Source organism: Musca autumnalis, unplaced genomic scaffold (genome assembly GCF_047663935.1).
Source record: "Musca autumnalis isolate F117 unplaced genomic scaffold, ASM4766393v1 scaffold_1, whole genome shotgun sequence".
NCBI lineage: Eukaryota > Metazoa > Arthropoda > Insecta > Diptera > Muscidae > Musca > Musca autumnalis.
In genome coordinates, this window is record NW_027411644.1 from 94,803,220 (window position 1) to 94,813,659 (window position 10,440).

At 43.5% G+C, this 10,440-nt stretch overlaps 1 protein-coding gene across 2 annotated transcripts; it reads right to left on the minus strand.

The window, feature by feature from the left end:
• Nucleotides 1-984: 984 nt before the first annotated feature.
• Nucleotides 985-10,111, minus strand: LOC141403361 (uncharacterized). 2 transcript variants are annotated; one of them, XM_073985675.1, is made up of 2 exons: nucleotides 9,019-10,111; nucleotides 985-4,336 (listed from the first exon to the last, which is right to left on the minus strand). In XM_073985675.1, the coding sequence occupies exon 2, from the start codon at nucleotides 4,229-4,231 to the stop codon at nucleotides 2,420-2,422; it is 1,812 nt and encodes a 603-aa protein (XP_073841776.1). In that variant the 5' UTR covers nucleotides 4,232-4,336; nucleotides 9,019-10,111; the 3' UTR covers nucleotides 985-2,419. The 2 variants fall into 2 exon arrangements, with proteins under 2 accessions (XP_073841776.1, XP_073841765.1); XM_073985664.1 differs by lacking the exon at nucleotides 9,019-10,111 and adding an exon at nucleotides 7,169-7,305.
• Nucleotides 10,112-10,440: the final 329 nt, after the last annotated feature.

The window sequence follows — 10,440 nt, forward strand, 5'->3', positions numbered from 1 at the left end:
GGTTTTCGCAAGTAGAAACGTACTTCCATGTTGCCTTGGGAACCAATTCCATCATTTGAGACGTACGGTTTGCAACATACGTTTCCCATGACATTGGAGGTTTTGAGAGCCATCCAAGGACAATTGATGAGTCAGACCACAACGTTATTGACGAATAATTGAAATCGAATGTGTTGATAACATAATTTATTAACTTGGCGAGAAGAAGTGCTCCATTGAGTTCAAGTTTTGGAAGAGAGACAACTTTTAAGGGAGCCACTTTGCTTTTAGCAGTAAGAAGATTAGAGAATATTGTAGAGTTAGAGGTTTGCGAACGGATGTATACACACGCACAATATGCCGATTTTGATGCATCACAAAATCCGTGTATTTCTATGTGGCTTGTGGGGACGCATTGTATCCATCTGGGAATTTTAATAGTTTCAATATGAGCTATGTCGGATAGAAAATTGTTCCATTCTTGTAAACAATCGATATTTATTTGTTCATCCCAATGTGAGCCTTGCAACCACAGTTGTTGCATTAAAATTTTTGCCTTTATAATTATGGGAGTTATCCAACCCGCTGGGTCAAATAACTTTGCTACAGTTCAGAGAACATTACGTTTAGTCACTATTAAGTGGTTTTCGATCGGAAGAAGAGAGTAGGAAAATTTATCTTCTAGGGCATTCCATTTAATACCCAGAGTTTTTGTGGAACTTTTTTCGACGAATTTTAAGAGATCTAAGTCATATACGTCGTCTGGAGGCAAATGAGACAGCAATTCAGAGTTATTAGCTATAAACTTTTTTAGTGGGAATCCAGCGGATTTGAGAACGGATATTAATTGCTTTTGAGAGGTGATGGTTTCATTTATAGAAAATCCACCAGTGAGTATGTGACGACGTATTATCTACTATGAAGCTGGGGGAGGTTCAGCGTGGGCCAGGGTCGTCACAAGTATTTATTTTCTTATAGGACATTAAATAGAGAGAAATCACACAGTTAGTTTCTGTTTTTCAAAACGTTATAAAAAATCTTTTATTGATAAAAACACTTAATCACAACACTATATTTCACACTATTATGTTGATGCTATTTGTTCTCCGGGCTGAAGAAGTAGTTGGGCACGAAGAGGGTAGAGGTGGGTGACAGAGCAGGTTGGAGGCTTTTTGAACACAACGGCCGTTGGATGTTGGTGACGATCTTGGAGAACAGCGGCTCGATGATTGTCTACGGCAATTAGTGGCGGCTTGGTTTTCGTCGACGCTAGAGGAGAGCTGGTCGTGCACCCGAGCACATATGTTTAAAGTCAAGGGCACGTTAGAAACCCCACTTGACTCTAAACACAACACACAAAATATGCCTAAAGCCAAGGGCACGTTAGAAACCCCACTTGACTCTAAACACAACACACAAAATATGCCTAAAGCCAAGGGCACGTTAGAAACCCCACTTGACTCTAAACACAACACACAAAGTATGCCTAAAGCCAAGGGCACGTTAGAAACCCCACTTGGCTCTAAACACAACACACAAAATATGCCTAAAGCCAAGGGCACGTTAGAAACCCCACTTGACTCTAAACACAACAGATGCCTAAAGCCAAGGGCACGTTAGAAACCCCACTTGACTCTAAACACAACACACAAAATATGCCTAAAGCCAAGGGCACGTTAGAAACCCCACTTGACTCTAAACACAACACACACAATATGCCTAAAGCCAAGGGCACGTTAGAAACCCCACTTGACTCTAAACACAACACACAAAATATGCCTAAAGCCAAGGGCACGTTAGAAACCCCACTTGACTCTAAACACAACACACAAACTATTTCTGTTTCGCCGAGGGCAACGTTAAAAACCCCACTCAACTCAACAGAACTACGACTACTCTACTTTCACAATTGCCAAGGGAACGTTATAAACCCCACTTAGCACACCAACCGTCAACAGACGACTGTCCCGATTGTCTGGTTGCGGCCTCCTTTTATACCTGTTGGCGGCAGTCCAGCACACCAACACAACCGATTATGTGATGACGTTTGGTAGTTCTGTTATTTGCCGCTTGGGTTACCGATGTTTGTTTTGCTGTTGTTAGTGCCTCCCACAGCCACTAGGTGAATAATTTTTCCGTTAATTCAAATAATACATTTTATTTAAAGCAAAAACAATTCAATTTAATTAAATTATAAAATTAAATAAACATAAACATATTTCAATTGTAATACAAAAACAAGGCCACGACTTTTGATCATTACATGACCTCCCGTTTTTCCCCTGATTTTTTTTTTTTTTTTTTTTTTGGTTCTTCAATTTGGCTGTCTCTGGACCGTTAATTCTAAACGGTCGGAAGCGTGAAGAGACTTCGGGCACTTTTTCCCCTCAACACTTTCTGCGGCATTTCATCTGGGCGAATTGTCGGAAATGTGAAAGGTCTAAGCAGAGGATCGACGGAAGACCATCACGTTGCCATTGGCTGCGACATTTATCCGGTATTGATGTCCTTCGCAGCGTTGTAGTTTTCTGTTCCTTTGTCCCTTTTTACAATTTCTGCTGAATTTTTCCACAGCCTCTTTTAGTGTGGCAGAGTAATTTTCCGGGTGAACGAGTTGCCATGGATCATTTTCAGCGTAAATAACTGGTACGGCTTGGGATTGAGGGAGCGGACATCTGTCGGATGAGCTAGGCATAGTAATGTCGGTGGCCTGCGCTTCATATTCTTTGTTCATAAGAGGTGGCGACACTGCCGCTACGTATTCTCTATCTGAACCCGTAGGTAGTTCCGTAGGATTACCGACCTGGACTGGATCGGTGCATGAGAAGGACGACGGTTGCGCTGTTGGTTTTGGGGTAACGATCGTGGCATTGGAGGTGTCTGTTAGTTCGACATTACCTACTGCCGAGGATGATGAAGACGATGATGATGACGACGACGAGGATGATGCAGATGATGATGCAGATGATGGTGACGACGAGGATGATGCCGATGATGATGATTCAGATAACCTTACCGGGGAGGATGGGCCATGAGGCTGACCCCGGGTATTTTCAACAATATGTGCACTCCAGTTTCCCTCCGGATTCGCTGACTCATAAGGACTTTGGCTGAGGAATATCGATGGGTCGAATCTTGGCGGCGATTTGCCCACTGGGACTTCAATTGGTGGCGGGGGACTGACCCCAACTACTTTGCGCCAATCATTCCACCACCCGCAACTGGGGCTCTCCGAAACGGTCACAAAACTGCTGTTGGAAGCGAGAGAATTTTCCTCGAAGACTTCGGTTCTCTGTTCCTCTTCATTAATTGTGGTTTCGTGCTCTTGTATCTCAGCGGACATTCCTGCGTTTCCGAACAGTGGTTCCAAATCGGGCATGTTTGCATAAGGGTCGCTCTCTACTTCGGGAATAGTTTCTTGGGGAGCTCGTGGGATTTCTCCTTCTCGTATCGCTAACGTGGGTGCTTTGACCCTGTCAGGCACAAATATCTTCACTGTAACGGTTCTCTCGATACAACGGAAGCCCCAGCACCGGTAGTCTCGATCTATCTGATCTACAAACGCAACTCCGTTTTGGCGTGGTGGAGTTGGTGGGTGGTAGCTCTCGTCATCCGAATCGAGTGATGGTGGACTACGAGGTGGCAATGGTGATGATGGACGCTGTTCTACCGTTTGTTCGTCAAACCCATACATATGTTGCCACATTTCATCATCCAGGTCCATTGCAGATGCTGACTCGTCACTGGACTCGTCCTTCGGGCGCGGTAAGGTTTTTTCGTCATCTTCATCCTGCACGTAAGCTTTACCCGGCGTAATAGGAACTCCTGACGATACCGATGGAGATGGCGTGCATTGACTCGCCCCCAGTTCACTGGTTCGTGATGACTCACTGTAACTTACGTATGTGGGAGTCCTTGGCGGCTGATCACTGCTACCGGACGCCTCATTCGTCTGCGAAGATGCAGTTTCTTTCCTTTCCGAACTTATATTTTTCTCCGGACGTTCCCCGTGTTCTTTTGGTATATTATTTCCGGGTTCGTACACTCTGAATAAGATTTCTGACTCCGCGGTGGGTGGTGGTTTGGGCTTTGGTGTTGCAGAGTGACATTTCCGTGAGAATCGGCTGGTACTCGGCCACTCCTCATTCTCAATGAAGATGGCCCGACGTCTTTGTGCTTCTACCCTCTCCAGGTGAGCCCGGAACTTTCTCTTCGTTTCCTTAAATTTTTTTGTTGCTGGACTATCTTCCATTTTAGTTATTAATATTGTGCGGTACTATTCTCTTTTTCCCTGACCGTCACTGTTTAATAAATTTGATTTGATTTAAATTTGTTTTTATTGCTCCTGTGTGTTGTACTACAAGTAGAAGGAAACAAATGAAAATGTGAGTGCCGTTTGTTATAACAAGGTAATGCTAATTACTACAGTTAGGACTACTACACTACAATTTATTTATATATATATATATTTTTTTTTTTTGGTTCTGTGGCGGTTCCTCTAATTCTCCACCTATTCGAAATATCTTTTCAAACCGTTGAGATGTACTACACGGATATCTTTATTCTCTGCCCGTACGACCACAATCACTGGTGATTTATAGCTTTCTACGACGAATGGCCCACCATATTTTGGTGCCAGTTTCGCCGCAAAATTATCCACGGCTTTTAATTGTGGGTGTAGCCTCACCAGAACCTTTTCTCCAATTTGTGGTTTCCATACCCGACGTCGTAGGTCGTGTTGTCGTTTTTGGTGTTGTGACGCTTTGGCTAAATTTCGCCGGACAATCGTGAAGATTTCTTTTAATTCGGTTGCCCGCTCTTCCGGTTGAACTACTCTTGCCCCAGTTCCTGTAGTCACTTGATCATATAATGCTTGAGGTAATCTGGGTTCCCTACCCTGGGTCAGAAAAGCAGGGGAATAACCTGTCGATTCCGAGGCACTAGTATTGACGGCCAACATAATTTCCGGCAAAGCATCGTCCCATTTGTTGTGCTGTCGTTGTGACACCTGCGCGATCATGGTTTTTACTGTGCGATTCGTCCTCTCAGTTGGATTTTCTTGTGGTGTATATGGCGCTGTGAGCTGATGCTCTATACCCATCTCGCGTAAAAACTTCTCAAACTGACGGCTTGTAAATTGCGCCCCGTTGTCAGTTATAATCCTCTTGGGTACACCATATCTAGCGATTATCCTCTCTCTACATCCTTTTATTAGACCATCCGTGGTGGCCTTTCGGAGAGGGATAAGTTCAGTCCATTTAGAAAACCTGTCCAATATCACCAGCAGCATGGAGTTTCCGTGTTTTGACCGCGGGAGGGGTCCAACAAAATCGGCACAGATAGTTGCCCAAGGTTCCTCCGGGACACGTGTCAACATTTCGCCTGGTGGTTTCTGCTGGCTTATTTTATACCTTTGGCACAACTCACATTTTCTTACGTATCTCTTTATGTCTTGCAACATACCAGGCCAAAAATATCGATTTGTGACCTTATGGATCGTCTTCCGTACGCCGAGATGACCACCTGTTACACTGTCGTGATTTTCTCTGAGCACTTTTTCTCGGGAGATAGTTGGTACGCACAGCTTCCACGGAGTACAGTCTTCTTCGTTTATCTGTCGGGGCAAATGACGGTATACTTGTTCGGCGACAATGGTATAGTCCGGGAACTTTTTTGGATTCGCTTCAATAGCTTCTTTTAATTTGTTTATCCAGGAGCATGCGTTTTGTTTCTTTTCAACGGTCACTAATTCCAAAATTTGCAAGGGTTGTCTTGAGAGCGCATCTGCTACCACGTTGTGTTTGCCTTTGCGATATTTCACTACGAAATTATATTGCTGTAATTCAAGGGCCCAACGTGCTAACCTTCCGGAAGGACTCTCTATTGAGTTTAACCATTTCAGGGCGAGGTGGTCTGTTATTACTGTAAATTGGTAGCCTTCGATGTACGGTCGCATTTGACGAATGCCCCAAATAATGGCCAGGCACTCCTTCTCGGTTGCCGAATAGTTTTTCTCCGCGCCGTTCAGGTGTCTACTGGCATATGCTATGACTCGTTCCTTACCATCCAATTCTTGTGTGAGCACCGCTCCCAAACCATACGCGCTCGCATCCGTCTGTAGGGTAAAGGGTACACTGAAATCCGGACAGGCAAGTACAGGTGCCTCGGTTAGCTTGGTTTTCAAAGCGACAAATGCCTCTTGTTGTTCGGGTCCCCATTTAAAATGTTTGCCCTTCTTCAACAGGCTCGTTAATGGTTGTGAAATAGAGGCAAACTGGGCAACAAATCTCCGGTACCACGAGGCCACTCCTAGGAATCGACGCACTTCTTTCACGGATGCTGGAGGTTTCATTTCGGCGATGGCTGCCACTTTATCTGGATCCGTTTTTATTCCGTCGCTACTTACAACGTGACCCAAGTACTTGGTTTCCTTCTTAAAAAATTCGCACTTGTCTATGTTTATTTTTAGGTTGGCTGCACGCAGCCTTCTGAAAACTTCTCGCAAATTGTTCATGTGTTCTTCAAAAGTTTTTCCTATGACGATGATGTCGTCTAAGTATGCAAAGGCATGTGGTTCCATCTCTGGCCCGATCACGCTGTCTAGAGCTCTTTGGAATGTAGCAGGTGCTGAATGTAAACCGAATGGCATTACTTTCCATTGGTATAGTCCTTTTCCCGCTACTGCGAAGGCAGTATATTTTCGGCTCTCCGCTGCCAATGGTATCTGCCAGTATCCATCTTTCAGGTCTAGACTACTCACGTACTTTGCATCTCTCAGTCGGTTTAATATCGTGTCCACCCTTGGCAGGGGGTACGCATCAGGCACTGATCTCTTATTTAGTTGTCGAAAATCCATACACGTACGCCAATCTCCATTTTTCTTTCGAACCAACGTTATGAGGAAGCTGTAAGGACTTCTTGATGGTTCTATACAACCTCGGGCTATCAGTTTGTTCACCTCTGCATCTATAATGGCTTGCATGGCAGGATTGCGTGGTGCATACCTTAATTTAATAGGACGGTCATCTGTAATGACGATTTTATGTTCGGCAATGTGGGAGAGTCCTTGTATGTTTTTAAAAAATGGTAGTTCTCGTGCTAGAAAATTGTTTACCAGTATTCGGTTCTCGGGACTTAATTTGTCACAAATTACTTTATGTCCTATTTCGCATATAGCCGATTCTCTTACCTCCGATGAATCTTCCATCGCCATAGTACACTGCTCAATTCGCTGCGTCGGTTTTGATAATCTCACGTTGAGCCCCGCACACGTCAGCACGGTCGAAAATAGTTTCAGGAATTCTAATCCCAGAATAATTTCATCCTTAAATTGCGGCATTATTAAAAATGGTACCTCGGTGCAGTGGTTGCCAAACGTGACCTGGAGCACTGTTGATTTGGAGATATTGACGGTAGTCCCGTCAGCCAATCTTACATTGGTCTGTTGTCGTGTATAGGCCAGATCTTTCTTGAGTCTTTCTGCATCTTCTTTTTTATAAAGCAGCTCGTAGCTCCGGTGTCGATTGTGGCTTTTACTTGACGTCCCTCGATGAGTACGGTCGCCGTTAAACGATGTTCCTCGCATGTAAAGTACGTCCCATTATTTGCTATTCTCTTCGCCGGATGCTCAGACTGGGGGGCGATCCGCTTCTGAGCCCCATCATTTCTTTCCGTGCGAAAAAAATTTGTTTTTGGATGATCTCCATTCCCCTTGAAACCATGCTGAGGGCGATTCGGTTCATATCGGGCTGCAATCCGAATACTTTCCAGGTCATCCGCTAGTTGAACCAATTCGGACAATGAGGAGAAATCTTTGCGCCTAATATATCACTGGTAATCCGCTTGTGAGTTTCGGTAAATGCGTTCTAGCTTTGCTTCTTCTGACATGGCAGTGTGCTGCATTAGCTTCTGCATTTCCAGAACGTACTCCTTAAACGGTTCTCTGTGTCTTTGGATCCTCTTCCTAATTTCATCCTCCAGTTTCTCAAAATATCTCGGAGGCAGAAAGAAATTCAGAAAATCCCTTTTAAATGCCTCCCATGAGCTCCAATGACCATTATTGTTCCTTATCCAGATCAGAGCTTTGTCCCTTAGTAGCTCAGGCATAACGTTCATTATGTGGTTTAACTCCACATTGTACACTCGGGACAATTCTTCCACCCGTTCCACGAATTCGATGGGATCGTGGTTTTTGTTAAACCAAATGTTCCACTTATGGACTTGATCTAGGAGTTGGTGCGGTTGGCGAGGTTGGTTCTGCATTCGGTTTGGAAATTCTATTCCGTGAGGTGCCTGTTCACTTTTTACTGGTGTTGTTGCGATCGTAATTGGTTGGGGTGACATATCGATAGGGTTATTAGGTGTAGCATTGGAATGGTGAACGTTCTCACTTTTTACTGGTGATGCAATGTTGTTGTCACTGGGAGTGATCTTGATGTTGGGTACTACTTTAGGTGATCGAGTGGTGACTGAGCTCATTGGTGGGTTGGCGTTTTCGTGTTTATCTTGTATTTCTAATAATCTTCTCAAGACTGGCTCGTCGTGCTGGTCGTTTAAAAACTTTGCCCAACGTTTACGTAACTCCTCCACTTTGCCTGTAGAATCCAATTTAAATTCCGTAAGATATGCTACAAGGTCTTCTTGTCTTAAAGCATATGCCCAGGATAATCGCAACATTTTAATCGTTTTAATTTTGTACAACTATGATTCACAAAATGTTTTTTTCTTTTTCACAATTGTTTTTATCACTTATGTATACTGTTATATTTTTCTCTTTGATATTTTTCTTTTTCCACAATTGTTTTCGGATTTTTTTTATTTTATTTCTTCGTTTTCTTTTCTCTTTTAATGTCCCTGCTCGGGCGCCATTGTGACGACGTATTATCTACTATGAAGCTGGGGGAGGTTCAGCGTGGGCCAGGGTCGTCACAAGTATTTATTTTCTTATAGGACATTAAATAGAGAGAAATCACACAGTTAGTTTCTGTTTTTCAAAACGTTATAAAAAATCTTTTATTGATAAAAACACTTAATCACAACACTATATTTCACACTATTATGTTGATGCTATTTGTTCTCCGGGCTGAAGAAGTAGTTGGGCACGAAGAGGGTAGAGGTGGGTGACAGAGCAGGTTGGAGGCTTTTTGAACACAACGGCCGTTGGATGTTGGTGACGCTCTTGGAGAACAGCGGCTCGATGATTGTCTACGGCAATTAGTGGCGGCTTGGTTTTCGTCGACGCTAGAGGAGAGCTGGTCGTGCACCCGAGCACATATGTTTAAAGTCAAGGGCACGTTAGAAACCCCACTTGACTCTAAACACAACACACAAAATATGCCTAAAGCCAAGGGCACGTTAGAAACCCCACTTGACTCTAAACACAACACACAAAATATGCCTAAAGCCAAGGGCACGTTAGAAACCCCACTTGACTCTAAACACAACACACAAAGTATGCCTAAAGCCAAGGGCACGTTAGAAACCCCACTTGGCTCTAAACACAACACACAAAATATGCCTAAAGCCAAGGGCACGTTAGAAACCCCACTTGACTCTAAACACAACAGATGCCTAAAGCCAAGGGCACGTTAGAAACCCCACTTGACTCTAAACACAACACACAAAATATGCCTAAAGCCAAGGGCACGTTAGAAACCCCACTTGACTCTAAACACAACACACACAATATGCCTAAAGCCAAGGGCACGTTAGAAACCCCACTTGACTCTAAACACAACACACAAAATATGCCTAAAGCCAAGGGCACGTTAGAAACCCCACTTGACTCTAAACACAACACACAAACTATTTCTGTTTCGCCGAGGGCAACGTTAAAAACCCCACTCAACTCAACAGAACTACGACTACTCTACTTTCACAATTGCCAAGGGAACGTTATAAACCCCACTTAGCACACCAACCGTCAACAGACGACTGTCCCGATTGTCTGGTTGCGGCCTCCTTTTATACCTGTTGGCGGCAGTCCAGCACACCAACACAACCGATTATGTGATGACGTTTGGTAGTTCTGTTATTTGCCGCTTGGGTTACCGATGTTTGTTTTGCTGTTGTTAGTGCCTCCCACAGCCACTAGGTGAATAATTTTTCCGTTAATTCAAATAATACATTTTATTTAAAGCAAAAACAATTCAATTTAATTAAATTATAAAATTAAATAAACATAAACATATTTCAATTGTAATACAAAAACAAGGCCACGACTTTTGATCATTACAAGTATATCGTCAACATATGTCTCATTGCGTAATATTTTAGCAACATTTGGGAATGAGGTTTCAGAATCGTTTGCGAGTTGAAGCAGAGTTCTTATGGCCAAAAAGGGCGCACAATTCACCCCAAAGGTGACAGTATTCAATTCATAATCTTTAATAGGGCTTTTTGAGTATTTTTGGAATAAAATTCTTTGATATTTTCTATCATCGGGATGTATCTTAATTTGTC